Below are 16,225 nucleotides of genomic sequence, written 5' to 3'. Positions count from 1 at the left end.
ATATATTACGCACCAAGTCATTAATTTAGCCACCATTTAATATAGTCTTCTGCAGGTCATGATGCAGGGTAGAGTCGATGGCAAAAAGGGAATAGGTAGAAAGAGGAAATCATGGCTGCGAAATATTTGAGACTGGACAAACATGACTGTAGACGACTTATTCCACGTTGCAAAAGACAGAGAAATTTTTAGAAATGTGGTTGCCAACCTCCGTTAATGGAGACGGCATAGGAAGAAGAAGAAGAAGAAGAAGAAGTCATTAATTGGATTCATGTCTCTCTAAATTTATTTTTGTCCAAACGAAATCCACGAGAACACTTTATATCCGAAATCCGAAACAAACCACAGAGAAATGTATTAATAAAGTGCACTAAACAAATAAAATTAATATTGTGACTAAACTAAACTAATAAATACTATACTATACACTATACTATATAAAAATATCTATATAATGGACTAAATTTCAAAATATTGTCGCTTAGAGAAATTTCCGAAAAATAGGAATACCAAATACACATCCAACAGTGGGTGAAGACGAATAATATATTTTTAAGCGGAACTGCACGTACCAGTTTTCTCAGCTATCACTAAGGGTAGGCTGACGTCACGTTGCCATGGCAACCGTGAACGCTGATGCAGATGGATTTTGCATTTCAAAAATTATATTCACCTCTTCCTGAATCCTATTATACACGGCTAGTGACACAGGTCAGGACTTGACCGTCAAGTACGTACCGCTAATAAAGCTAGTTGTCTTTTTTAATTTTTAGATTAATTAAAAGAGCATAAATAATTGATTTCAGAATTTAGATATAATAATGTTGTTTTCATTTTTTATTTATTTGTCTCAATTTAATTATATTTTTTTGGTGAACCTCACCTTCACCTACTTCACCTGGCCGGCCGCCGCTGAATTAAAGTTTGAACAAATTGTTAATATTTTGTTTACAATAGACAAATACCTGACAATATAATCACCAAATCGCGACTTTAAAAATTTAAGCAACTATCTAATCGACATCAATATCCTTAACAAACTATAAATTAGTATCATGTTTTATGGATCTTAATATTAAATAACTTTAATTTTTTAATTACTATCAACCCAACTGAAATTCTAATTTAATTTGTAATTTTATATTGTAGTGGTTGATGCGGTTAATAAAAAAAAATAATTGACCTAATTGAAACTTACCGTAGATTTATTTCTTACCTGAAAATAAAAAAAGAATTAATATAGTTTAAGTACTAATTTTTTTACATTTAAAAATATATTAAATGGAATTAATACGAGTATTAAAAATAGCTAAATTTAATTAAAAATTCAGTACGAATACATACAGACGGAGAGCTGGAACCGGATTTTGCTCGTGATCGGGAATATGGTTAAACTGGACAGGGATATGTTGGATTAGTTGTGGAAATGACTTTCCCGACAGCTAAGTGAGAGAAGGGTAGTTATAAGGTGTGAAAGTTGCGTTTTTTTTTGTGATGCTCGTAATCGAGACAGTGCACCAATAATTGGGAATAAGTAGGTCACGACGTAACTAAGTAAGATCTCCAGGGGCTGACAGCTCCGTAGGGCACAAACAGATGGCGGACAGGGGTAAATATGCAGAATTTTTGGGTGATACTAGTTATCGAGAATTTGTCCGCAACTTGTACAGTCTGTTCAGTTCAATGTTTGGACTCAAAATCCAAAAGGGATGACAGCTAGGTGGGTAATTTTTTTTTAAATAGTGTAAACTGAAATTCAAGGGTGGAGTTTTGCTTCTAAAATTTGTACACAATTATTTACGTTTCATAATGCTATACTTGCATGTAAGTCTTTGTTTACATAGCTACTTAAATATAAAGAAGTATATAAAGTACATAAATTATGACTACTAACGTTATACAGTATGGTGCAAATGAAAGGAATTAATTCGTTATTTCGTCAGCCGGCGACTCTAAGGAAAAATCCTTAAACTGGTTGATTCTTATTTTTAAACAGGCTATCCATAAGGATACCCTTTTATTATTGACGTCATCTATGTGAACGTGATGACTTCATTGCTAAAATTTTTAAATGGAAATGTGGGTGTTGCAATACATTATTTGAACGTTTTTTTAAATACCTATTTATCCATATCAATAATATGTCTTAGTAATTAATGTTTGTATTTGTTTAAAAATCAATAAATTGTTATTATTACAACAAATATTTATTATGTATTATTGATTAAATGAAACTAAATCCAAATGAAGTGTTTAAATTGTTTACCTTCATCTAAAATACAATGACGTGCCGCGAACTCTTCTCGAACCTTCTCTATAACTTCGGGAGTTATTTATTGTGCAACTTTAATACGTATCCTCTCTTTGTATCCAAGTAGTTACTTACGCACCATGACAGTATAGTGTGAAGGCACACTATCTTGTTGCAGCCATAAATCATTTCTGTTTGGAAACAACCAGTTCAATTCGGGGAGAGAGAAATTTTGAAGAAATTCTAAATATCGAGGACCTATTAAGGTTTCTTCGAAAAATTATGGCTTAATAATACTCTTATCTCTTATTGCCGCCCAAACATTAACTTTCTCTGACTATTAGAGAGTTATCAAGTGAAAGAGTGAGAAAACAGTAACGTTATTTTAGCAATGGAGCATGCGCAGTATGGAAAATGAATAACGTAAAACGTTTACGGGCTCCGTTACCAAACGTCGAATAGCGGGTTTAATATAAGGTAACGTTATCAGCGAATCGCACCAATTCGTCAAGACTCGGGACTCGGAGATTGAAGTTCCTGTTATCCTGTTCTGTAATTTTATTTCTGTGCATTAGTTAACACGTGTTTTCTGTTTTCTTGGGCATCTGCGATACAAATAAAACATTTTATTACATTTCATTATATTTATCAATTATGAACACGAAAATAGTGAAAAAGACAAAAAGGCTGCGTTTTATAAACACTGATGACCTTTTCCTAGTAAAGCAAGTGCGAGGAGTCAACCCTCTGGAATGTCCTGTTTTTCAAACCGAAAATACTGTTTATTTGGCTTGCTCAGGCTCCAAGCTATGAAAATTGAATACAGAACGTAAATTTTTTATGTTATTTAAAATATGATTTAGTATTAAATCTTTTATAACTGCATCATTTGCTTCAACTAATAATGCTTGTTCTAAAATGTTTTCCATATTTCTGGAGAAAAAATTTGAATCCCAAAATGTACAAAACCAGACAAAATATATATACCTTGGATGAAAGAAAACAAAAAAAAAATTAGTTATTTTGCTGTCACATACGACATTTGATTGACAGCTGCCAAGTATTAACGTGAAGAACCAATTCGACCATTTGATAACTCTAAAATTACATATCCGTTAAAACTTTATACCGTAAAAAATAGCGTTTACGTGTCAAAATAACGGAAGGATAAAATTTTACTTGATATCTCTCTATTGAGTACGGGAATTTTGCAGCCAGTGAGGATTTTCCGTAGTCCAGTATCGATAAGTTTGACGGTTAACATGATCTCTACTGTTTAGGAAATTTTGAAGTGAACGGACATCGTGATAACATTCACGCAACGTGTTCAAAAAATGAGAAAATTTTTTATTATTTGATTCTGCGCTTAAGACGAGCAAACGGTGTACAAACATTTTTAAGAAAATTATCCCCATCTATCTGTCCGCCATTTTGGATTTTAAGTCTATATACTAAACTGAATAGACTATGTAAGTTACGGACACATTCTTAAATGATGAGTTGCACCCCCGAATTTCAATTTACTCAAAAAAAATGACCACACCTAGCTCTCCACCCTATTGGATCTTGGATTTTGGAACACATCTAAATGAACTCACTGTGCAAGTTGCCGACATATTCTCGATGACGAGCATGATCAAAAATTTTTCATATTAACCCCTGTCCGATACCTCTTTACCTCTACGGAGCTGTCCGCTCCTGCAGATTTTGCCTATTTACGTCGTGACTCATGACCTACTTATTCCCAAATTTTGGTGTACAATCTTATATTATAACTACCTTCGTCCCTTACTCTGCTGTCCGCATGTACGGGAAAATCATGTACATGACTAATCCAACATTTTTCGTATAGTTTTTTCATATTCCCGATCGCGAGCAAAATCTTTCTCCAGCTCTTTAATATACTTTAATATAATAATATACTTGAATATATTTTATTCGCCGATTGTTGAATCGTCAAACGGACCATAGTAAACTCAATGGATAACTCTTTACTGTTAAATTACTGCTTCCCTAATTATTTTACATCAAAAGTCATGAGATACTATTTGTAGATGACTAAAATATGTATTTAAAAAAATTGTTAAATGAATTAAACACGTTTCAACATTTTGCAAAAATGTAATAGATTTGCCAGAGTATTGCGTATTGTAAATGTTGGGCCACAAGTAGTTGAGCAAATAATGATTTATTCAAGCAATAGTGCGAGCACAGTCAAATTTTTATTTAGCAAAACATATTCTAATAGACCAATTCCAGGTTGTACAACAATTCAGAAGACTTTAAAAAAGTTTGTAAATACTGGAATAGTGATTTTTAATTATTGTAACAATATTTTAATATTTTAAGAACTAATAAAAAATAATTTATGATAATTTGTAAACATAAAACTATAACAAAAGTTCAAACAATCCGCCATTTTGTACTAAGGAATACTCCTCAATTGATTATAAAATTCTTACCTTACATTAGTCAGAATGCATGGTGTTATTTACGCACACTCTTCAATAATTTGTATTTTTAATTTTTTAATATATGTAAATTTTGGGCAGTAAATTTTTGATTTTAGACGCCCTCAGATAAAATAATCGTCTGGAGCTAAATCTCCCAATCTCGGAGGCCCTTAATATTACAGTTAGGTTTAATCAAAAAGTTATTAAAACTACTTTTAATAATTTTCTTAACCTCCCGACTATTGTGCGCAGGGCACTTATTCATTTGACATCAAATTTGTTCTTCACCTTGAGTTACTTTTGCAAGTATCGGTAATGTACAGGCCCCGTTTAATATCCTCAGTCTCTTAGCTAATGGAAATGAGAGAATTTATAATGAATGCATTAGTAAAATTTCTGTCAAGTACCAAAATAGTCTTGTAGTGTCAACTATCAAAAAATATATGTATATGCAAAATTGTGGTGAGCAACTTGAACAGTCCATAGCAAAGCAGCTGTCGGATTGAGTAGATAGCTGCTCAAAAGTTTGCTGTGAAACTCCCAGAACCTCATTATCTTGTTTCTATATACATATTATAGATAAAAAGGGGATAATACAAAAAAGTGTTTTGAATTATTTTATGTGTACCGTTTTTTGAACACACTGATGATGTTGAAAAGATGCTATATTTAACTTGTATCTTATTTTAATTTTAGTTCTTAAAGTATATTATTCTGCTCTTCGTTATTGATGTTTATGGACTTTGCGGTCATAAAATTTTTATATTTAAGGTATTAGGGCAATAAAAAAAAAGTATCGGTAAAATCTCTTCTTGTAGCAAGTCCAAAAACTCTTCTATATTTAAATTTTCCTTATAGACAAATTGTCCTATACTATTGTGTCGAAATATTCCTGACTAGGCATTTATGTTTACACGATACTGGATATTGTTTTTCACATGTTGCGCATGTTGTTCACATATAGTGCGTTTGAGAATTATCTTATGGCCAGACGTCTATCCTTCGAGGCATGATAGACCACCGTTATCGTTTATGCCTGTTCAGTTCTTAATATTCCGTAGCTACGACATCTTTTTACGTCCTACTCTGCTCTTGGTCTTCCTTGAAGATTTAATTAAGAAATTACATATATTTTGCCTCTCTGGATATTGCCCAGTTGTCCAATTTTTTCTAGTTTAAATTATTTAAAATACATTAGACCAGTCAGTAAATAACAAAAAGGTTTTATATTAATCACCGATATACGAAGAGAAATATTTTTCATTCCCTCTCACTTAGCAGGTTTATCTAACGAGCTGATAATAGCAAAACATATGTCATAGAATGGCCGATTTAACGGGATGTGAATATCTCTACTTGTACATATATTATTTAAGCAACTCTCTTTCGTATTTGTCCTTCTTAAGACTTTCTTGTCTCTCACCCTATCCGTTCATGGTATGAGAAAGATTCTTCGCAGGATCTACATTTTAAAATCAACTAGCCTATATCTATCCACTGCTGGCCTCTTGGTAAATTTTCCAATTATTTCTATTTTAAGCTTCTTGCACTCAATTTGTGATGATTCGCTTTAGATCATCGTCCATCTACTTGGTGGTCGACTTTTGTTTCGATATGCCTCTACTATTTGTCGCCATTCAAGAATCTTTCTGGTCCATCTGTCATCCGTCAATCTAACAACATATCCGGTTCGAGCCCATTTAGCCATGGCTATTTTTTTAACTACATCGGTGACTCCTGTTCTTCTTCTTATTTCTAGGTTTGGTTCTTTATCTCTAATTATTGTTCTTTATCTCTACCTAACATTGATCTTTCCATAGCGTGTTGTGTAACTCTTATTTTATCTATTGTTCTTTTTGTCAGAGTCAGTGTTTCTGCACCATATGTAAGAACCGGTAAAACGCACTGGTTAAAAACCTTTCTTTTTAAACAAACTGGAATATTAGACTTGGAAATGTTGTTTAATATACCAAAGGCAGAACATATATCTCTTACCTATATCTCTTTGTATTTCAGTTGTTTGATTATCTCGGCCTTAGCGAATCTTATGCCTTAGATATTTGTAAGCTATTACTTGGTCGCTACTATAGCTTTTAATCTGAATTTTATAGCTGACTACTAGGTAAGTCATAAATTTTTTATTTTCTGTGTTAATTTACCAATTGTTTTTGATGCTTTATTATGCTTTATTTTGATACAACATTGTTGTATCTTTAACAATTCTATCAGATACTATAACAATGTCATCGGCAAATCTTAGATGGTTCAGATCCTCTCCATTTATATTAATTCCCATATTATCCCCTTGTATCATTTGCTTGAACATATATTCGAGTACAGCTGTAAACAATTTAGGGTAGATAGTATCACCCTGTCTAATTCCACGTTCCATACCAATGTCCTAGATACTCTTTATCAAGGCAATATATCAGTAGGCTTGTTGTATTCTGCAAACTTTTGTATTAGCGTTTTAATAACTTGTAGATTATCATTTATTCTCTATTTGGAGTGGAACCCAGCCTGTTTGCAAGATTGGTAGATATCCAGTTTATTACAAGTCATTTTGTTATGATCTTCTTTGTTATTTCTGTAAGTTTTCACTTGCTAGATTGGAGCAGTATTTATTTTAAGTTGGCTCTTAAAAATTAGCTTCTTCTTATTTCCGTGTAATTATTTTTTCTTTCATTTATCTTTAAGTCGTATAATTTTCCTACAATATTTTTTATTTGATTTAGCAGTAACTGCATATTACATTAATTAACTGTGATTATTTTGGTATCGTCAGAGTAATTAATGCTATTTATGGGGTAATCATTGACCTTTATACTACACTCAAAGTTATCAAGAGCTTGTGTTAAAACATTCTCCACATCGAATTTAAACAGCACAGAAGACAAAATACACCACTGTATTGTGGGACGTAAATTATTATTATCATGTTTCTTCAATAAATATTTAAATTTATGTTCTTTACTTTTTTCCATGTTTTTCTCTATTTGTAATGCTAACAAATAAATTAAATTGATGATTTAAATAAAAAGTTGGGCTAGATGTTTTATTTTACATGATTAATTTAATTTATTTAACTTTTGACACCCTTATTTCAACCCCCATTTTTATCTTTCCAATACAATATTTCTCTGGCTTTATTTTAGTTGTATCCATAATTTTAAAATATTTTCACACATTTTCTCAAGCTTCCTTAATATTCTTCGCTCTCTGACAATGTCCATTTCACACCTTCAGAATTTTTAAACATTTTAATTCTTCTTCTATTCAACTTTATCAATAATTACTACCTATATAACCTTGGATTCTCAAACAACAATATTATTTAATCACACATCTGAAAGTTTACTTTAACATAGTTGTCAATTCAACTCCTACTTTGTGCTCAATTCCAATGTATATTTCCGTTGAACAAAAGCTGCATAAAAAAAATTCATATGCTGTCAATATATTTCTCGTAGAGAACTTTTAAAAATATATTAGAATACAACGGCTCCAATTAGTGTTTTTAAACACGTCATCAACAAAACACTCACTCACCAAACCCACCCTTACAGACACTGCCATTTCATTCATTTGACACACAAATTCAACCATCATCCATAAGGTACTGCAATTTTATTGACATATTTAGATGACACCTAACTTATTGGACCTTATAGTGCTTATGAGTGATTTATATTGGTGCCTATTCAATTAATATATATTTTTTGTTCCAATAATTTCACACTTAATTCCACTCTCATTAAAAACAAATTTTAATCTGCATACCATCTTAGTTGTATCAATTTTTCAAAACAGTACGTTGATTCTCAATTTGTCTGGTTTGACAAACAGACTCATGTTTCCCATAAATCGTTTTACTATATTATTTTATTACATAGAGATTATTTGTTTAACCTTCAGCCGGGCGCGCCGCAGTAATTGGCTGCGTAAACTCAATATTTCCAGTTAAAGTGTTAACGGGGTACGCTATGTACGTGATATTTTTAAAATTCCCTTATCGGTTAATCCTTAGTCGGTACCCATCATCGTCTTGTGAAATCCAAGTCCAATTAGTTAGTTATCGTACTTTATTGTGAATAGTACATCGAGGCAAACAATTGCTGCAAGGCGCCTGGTAGTGAAATTCGCGCAATTTTTTTTGAAATAACTAATATATTATATATCTTTTTCGAGAAATTGAAATTTTATTGGTAAGTAAAATTGTTATTAATATAATTATTTATAAGAATTAATAATATATATGAAACATATTAGATTATTGTAGAATTCTATATTATAACATATTTTATAATTTTAGATTACGCCATGTCTCGTAAAAGTCCAAAGGAAGTGTTAACCCAAGCACAATTAAAGGAAATTCTAAATAATATGACAGATATTGAAGATGAAACAGATGAAATATTGGAAAGTGATAGTGATTTGGATGAACAACAAATTGAGGAGAACCACGACGATACATGTTCAGAGCAAGATATGTCAGATGAGGAGGAAATGTTTTACGAAAACGTTGAAGATAAATTCATTGGCAAGGATAAAACAAGTAAGTGGTATAAAACTTCTTTTGCCACGTTTAAGACAAAGCAAAAAATATAATGAGAGTACCACCGGGATTAAAAGGAACTGCACGTTAAATAAAGACAGAAATTGATGCGTTTTTTACTATTATCAATATTGATATGATTGATGAAATTCTAATTTTTACCAATTTATATATAAATAAACATAGAGATAAAGAGAGAATGTGGACAGGAGTGAGTTATTGGCCTTTTTTGGACTCCTCTATTTGATTGGCATAAAGCAAGGCAATCACACAAATGTGATGGAACTTTGGGAAAAAGATGGCACAGGGATTGATATTGTTCGAGCAGTAATAAGCTACAAACGTTTCTTATTTATTGCACGTTCATTGAGATTTGATGATAAACATACAAGGAGTGATAGATGTAAAATAGACAAGCTGTCGGCCATTAGATCGTTTTTTGACAGATTTATAAAAAATTAACAAAACTCATACAATTTGTCAGAGTATACAACAATTGATGAAATGCTCCATCCCTTTAGAGGTAGGTGTAGCTGGATACAATATATACCGAACAAACCTGCTAAGTACGGGATAAAAATGTACGCGTTATGTGATGCTCAAACATTTTATACCGCCAATTTAGAGATATATTGCGGTAAACAGTCAAGTGGCCCATACGACGTATCAAATTCGGCCTTTGACGTTGTAAAACGTCTAATAGAGTCCGTAGAAATGACAAGAAGAAACATAACAACAGATAATGTTTAAACTAGTATTCCGTTAGCTAGATATTTGCTTCAGAAGAAAGTTACTCTGCTTGGGACGCTGAAGAAAAACAAAAGAGAAATTCCTCAAGAATTTCTTCCACATAAATTAAGGGCAATTCAATCTAGCATATTTGGATTTCAAAAAGATTATATGATTACCTCTTACGTGCCGCGTAAAAGTAAGTCAGTCATATTATTATCGTCTATACACAACGAAAGTACAGTTGATATGGATACTAAGAAACCACAGTTGATTTTAGATTACAATAAAACAAAAGGAGGAGTTGATACTGTAGATAAATTATGTTCATCATACAGTGTTTCACAGATTACTAAAAGATGGCCGTGTGTTATATTCTATAATTTAATGAATATTGGAGGCATAAATGCTTTTGTTCTACATTCCGCTGCAAATTCTGGAAAATCACTCAAAAGGAGACATTTTCTCAAAAACCTTGCAATGAACTTGATGAAAGAACACCTTTATACACGATCACAAATTAAAACACTTTCACGTGATATAACCGAGTTCCTGTCCAGGATGTTTCCGAAGCAACCAGTACCCCATCAAGAAGACGAAAATCCTGCTAAACGTGGTAGATGCTGCAATTGTTACAGTGAAAAAAGTCGTATACCTCTATGAAATGTACACAATGTAGTGCATTCACTTGTAAAAGACATTCTAAATCTAATATTGTATATATTAATTATAATGATCAAATAAATTAAAAGTTTTTTTCTGTACAATTTATTAAAATTAGTTAAATTAATAAAGCGTTCTTATTTTTTGACAAAATAAATAACGATACAGTTAATCAATAATTAAAAGTGTCGAAAACAATAAGAAACTACATGGCAGCAAATTGCTGCGGCGCGCCTGATGATGTAATTATTTAGGGCGCGCCTGGCCGAAGGTTAATCCAATTTACGATATCCTCTTTAAACTAGCCAATGGCCACCCAACCAACCTCATGAGAATTATCCCTTATGAATGTCATTTTTTAATCTTTTTCTCTTTTATTCATTAGCATACAAAATAACCATTATCAATAGGTGTTACCATCTATTTTATCACATTACACACTATTATCCAAGTTGATAACTCATGGCTCAAAAGCAGGATCAGACTTTGACTTCATTTATGTAATTAACTGGTTTTTGTTAACAAACAATTTAAATTCATAATTAATTATTTATTAAATTTTTCTTTTTAACAAAAAATTTTCAAACACTATGGTGCTTTAAAATCAAATTTTACTCAAAACATCCTTAATAAATTATTGTTTGAGTCTATATATTTACTCTCCTGAGAACCTGTCAATTTCAACAAAAATTTTTACTTTCTCCCCGGCCTAATCAGTCGGCTGGTATCGTTAGTTGGACTAAGTTGTCCACTCTTTCAAGCAGATCAGACGTATGTTCCCTTTATGATAAATCTTGTAACATTGACTTAGTGTCATTGATATATTATAATTCACAATGATTTTCAAGTTAGACCAGGGTTTTTGCATCTGTTTACGTAGCTTTCCATGTAAGTATTTTCCACATATTTTGTAATTCAACAGTCAAAATTTTACCTTATGTTTTTTGTCATTTTAAAGTGGAAATATACTTTTAGGCTTTTTCACTGATGATGGTTCGACTGGATCGAAAACGATTTAAAGATTTGTAATCCTTATGGATACATTTTTAAATTATTTTAATAAATAATATATCATTATACACAAGAAGTTCTTACTTCTATGTAAGTTTCTTTAAACTATGGTATAAAACCAATCCTTAAGATTTACCCCTTTAACTTTGATTCTAGTAGACTTATACGTAGCATCATTGACTTCTTATTAAATAAATAGATAAACTCTTTAATACTTTACTTTGTGTATATATTTACTCTTTTACAATAATAATACAAATATTTACAAAAACTTAAAGATAAAGTCCGTGAGCTGAAACAACACCAGCACCATGCCTGGAGGTGGCAATGGTTCCAGAGGGTCCGGCTACAACGGTGTCAATGGAACTGTGTCCGACAACTGGAGCTGCATAGGCAGATACTACTGGGGCGGAATAAGCTGATACTACTGGAGCAGAATAAGCTGATAATACTGGAGCAGAGTAAGCTGAGACGACGGGATGAGAGTAAGCTGATACAAGGGGGGAAGAGTAGGCTAATGGAGCATTGTATGCAGAGTAAGCTGAGACTACGGCTGGGGCAGCAGCAACTACTGGGGCGGTATGGGCAATTACTCCTGGGTGTTCTTCGGCAACGATTGAAGCTCCTGGTGCTACAGAGGAGATCACGCTACCGTCAGCACCTACCAAAGTAGATCTGGCACTAGGTCCTTGCACGATGGTGGCTGAAGGAGCAGCATAGGTAGCTGCTACAGCAGCAAAGAAAGCTACAAAGGCCTGTATAAAAATGAAAAAACAAATATAAATTAATATTTCAACTCCTAATGTATATATCAGTAATAATAATCCGTAAGTGTGACAATAAAATATAGCGATAACTAATTTACTATTATTTAAAGAATACTATAAATATAGGTGGTTGAAAAGAAAAGCAGCTAGAAAGCATAAAATGGCTAAGAAATCAAAACAAAACTTGAAAGTTCTACAGAAATATAAACAAAATGATACGGCGTTATTTTTGAACAGATGCGTTAATTTTTTTGACATAAAATTTAATGGCTATCATACCGAAGAAGTAGGTAATACCCCCTAGGATATCGAAATGATTGAAATCTACTCGTCAAACGAAAGACCCCCTACCATTGAAGAGATTTCCCAAGCCCTTACAAAGCTTAAAAATAGTAAATCACCAATAACTCAATCAAGTGATCAAATTTGTAGTGAGCTCTACTTCTACTTGTTTGTGCGGCAAAATGAGATCATGCTCTGTGAATTGCCTCAAGGCGTGATATAAATGTCACTTAAAAAAGGTGACCAGCTCGAGTATGACACTATAACCCTGATAATAATTGCTTACAAAATACTAGCAAATATTCTCTACGAAAGGCAACAAGTGCACACAGTGGGCATATTTGAAAAACACCAGGCAGGATTCACTTCAGAAAAATCAAAAATTGACCAAAATCATTCAGTAGCACAAATCCTCGAGAAAGCATTAGAATTTAACATTGAAACCCATGACCTATTCGTCGACTTCAAGGCAGCATACGACAGTGTCAAGAGATTATTACTATATTAATTAATGCGTGAGTTTGGTATAACAGAAAATCTTATTCGAATAACGTGAATGATAATGTCTAACTTAAAAGCCAATGGTAGGATACAGGGAGAGAATTCTAGAACATTTGAGATAAAGCATACTCAGAACATAGGATACCCTGGTTTGCCTTCTATTTATTATTGTGTTCAAAAAGACAGTCTTGGAAAAGCTTGCCTTGGAAAAAAACACTAGCTGGAGATAGCGGTACTATTAACAATGGATCGATACAAATCAAAGCATATGCTGGTGACATTCACTTAATAAAGCATAGCAAGCAGGATGTTAAGCAATATTTCGTAGAATTAGAAACGTTGGCGAAATAGGTTCGTCTAATCATCAACGAAGAACATGTTGGTTACTAACGATCCTAGAGCAAATAAGGTACGGAAAACACTCTGTGAAAGTCATATATTTGAATGTGTTGACAGCTTCAAATACCTTGGCTCACTAGTGGCTAATACCAACAAAACAAGCGAAGAAATTAAAAGACGTATTAACCTTACAAATAGGACATACTATGGAAAAAAAATTTCGCTTAAGAAACATCCAAAGAACTAAAATTATTACATACAAAACACTGCAGAGGCCTGTTATCACGTATGGAGCGGAAACATGGACTGTAACGCAGAAAGACTTTTGGGAATATTCGAGTGTAAAATACTGAGCAAAATACTTGGAGCTATCAACGACTAAGGAGAGAGACGTATATATATAATTTCGAATTATACCAACTCTTTAATGAACCAGATGTTGTAACGTTCATTCAAATACAGCGACTTAGATGAGCTGAACATCTAATACCAATGCTAAACAACACGATTGCTAGAAAGCTAATTACAGAAACAATTGTTGGAAGAAAAAGCAGAGGCCGACTGCGAATTGGCTTATTAGAAAGAGTTGAAGCTGACTAAAAATATTAAAAATCAGAAAATGGCAACAGCGACGAATATTAGAGAAGACCAGGATCCACAAAAGGATTGTCGAGACAAAGATGGTGATGATGGTTGAAAAAAGAGTCATATAAAAAAATTTTAATGAATAATCTACATATCGGTTACGATATATAATATATAGAGCATGCAAACCGGCAAAAATCTAACGAAAATAAAAACTAAAATTAAATAATGTAACCAAACCACACATTTATTTTCTATTTCAACATTAAAGCCAACTGTTTCTGTTAAACGATGAGTTTTTCAGTTTTTGTTTGTGTATTATATGTTAAAAGAATACTTTTAAAATCTTCTACGAATAAAACGCCAATACCGACTTCTTGGTAATAATGGTAATAATCCTTTATACCTATCAAAATTTTTTAGCAAGATGCATAATAGAAATATAAAAAAAAGAAAACAAATAAAATAGTACATACAACTAAAGCAATAATAAACACTCTAAATAATCTAACGAAATGGTAACAGTTAAAAAAAATTGGAAAATACTAATACCCAAGATGTGGATATATTATAGTGTAAAGTTTAAAATTTGAATGTCAAAGAGTTCTGATAGAAATTTCAAAAAGAATAAAAAATGTATGAAAAGCAAAAATATAACCAAGACAATAAAAGGAATAAGCGAAAAATCGAAAAATCGAATCGGTTTAATTTTCATAATTTTTTAGAACGCAAACTTCAATGGTCTTATTTTTATTTCTTTATCAAATAAGAACGTAAATTGTTAAACTAGTAAAAAAGAAATAGTAAAATTATTTAATCAATAATTTTATAAGAACTTCCTAAATTACAAGAGGGAAATTGAATTTCAACTTAGCGGTTGAAGCTATAAAATCCAACAACTTCGTCAAAACGAGAGTTTAATATGTATTATTTTGAACAAAAACGGTAAAACGAACAAGCATAAAACGTTTTTGACTTTTAAGTAATTATTAATTTTAAACAATAATAAATGAAAATACTTCTTTTTTAAATGAGAACTAAATATTAAAAGAAATTGTTATAATGGAATCTGATCAGTTATAACTGTATAATAAAATTAAACAATGTAGTTAAAATTTGTTATACATAATTTGATTTTAAAATTTTTCTTACCAAGCAGTTCATGTTGTCTTAAGTTGATTTGATTCCGTTGGAGATACAACTGATAGTGGTCACTCGAAAGAAGGATTAATTTATACCTAACTAGAGCACACGCGTAGACCTTGGAGACACCCAAATTTAAAACGTCAGATGGCAACTTATATTACCAAAAATTATTTCCAGGATAAGGATGTAAATATTTAAATTTTTTTCACAGATCTGTGGGAGCATTAATTGTGAATTTTAATATTATTCGATTAAGCATTTAACATGCAATTTAAATATACGAAATACAATTGTATCTGATTAAAATAAGACCCTATTTATTTTATCTCCATGAAAAATCTATTGGTTGTCATTGCTATACTAATAACAACTTTAATTTGGCTTATTTGCTATTTAATATTATAATAGTGATATATGTTTATTCTGTAATAGAACAAAATATGGAAAAATATAATAATTTGGAAAAGCGTTGGAGTAGTAAAGTCCCTGATCAAAAAATTTATGAAAAATTTCAACTAGCGTCTGTAGTATTTTTACTTTTATTACCATTTTCTCTGTCTTTATCCTTATGCAAGTATATTTCCCTAATTATATATATACACAAGTATCTGTTTTGACTTAATCCATTAAAAAGTTACATTAATATTAAATTTTTGAGAGGACGCAATTTTATTTTTTTTTATGATCTGTTGGGGTGGTTGATATAAGTTAAAGTTCAAGTTTGTGGGGTAGCCACAATTGTCCCCCGACCGCCATCTTTGAAAAAGAGGGACAAAGGGTTTCCGCGCTGTATTTCGTAAATTAGTAAACCCACAGAAAATGTTATAAAACAATACTTGTAGAAAATTAAATTTTCTACTTTATTTGTATTATTTTTATCCTAAACTTGAAAATAAAAAAGTTATAAACAAAAAAAACTAAACATTTTAAACAAATTTTCTTT

At 31.7% G+C, this 16,225-nt stretch overlaps 2 protein-coding genes across 4 annotated transcripts in view; both read right to left on the bottom strand.

Annotated features, from left to right (window-relative positions):
* The window catches only part of nolo (ADAMTS-like no long nerve cord), a 2,006,971-nt gene that overhangs the window by 446,900 nt on the left and 1,543,846 nt on the right, over positions 1-16,225 (bottom strand). The window lies entirely within an intron of this gene.
* On the bottom strand, positions 11,865-15,425 carry LOC140443682 (uncharacterized). The gene is made up of 2 exons (XM_072535058.1): positions 15,289-15,425; positions 11,865-12,417 (listed from the first exon to the last, which is right to left on the bottom strand). Exons 1-2 carry the CDS (start codon positions 15,298-15,300, stop codon positions 11,935-11,937), a joined length of 495 nt encoding a protein of 164 aa, XP_072391159.1. The 5' UTR covers positions 15,301-15,425; the 3' UTR covers positions 11,865-11,934.

This window comes from Diabrotica undecimpunctata, chromosome 6 (genome assembly GCF_040954645.1).
Source record: "Diabrotica undecimpunctata isolate CICGRU chromosome 6, icDiaUnde3, whole genome shotgun sequence".
NCBI lineage: Eukaryota > Metazoa > Arthropoda > Insecta > Coleoptera > Chrysomelidae > Diabrotica > Diabrotica undecimpunctata.
The sequence above is the reverse complement of the archived record's forward strand: the minus strand, read 5'-3'. Positions and strand labels throughout refer to the sequence as shown.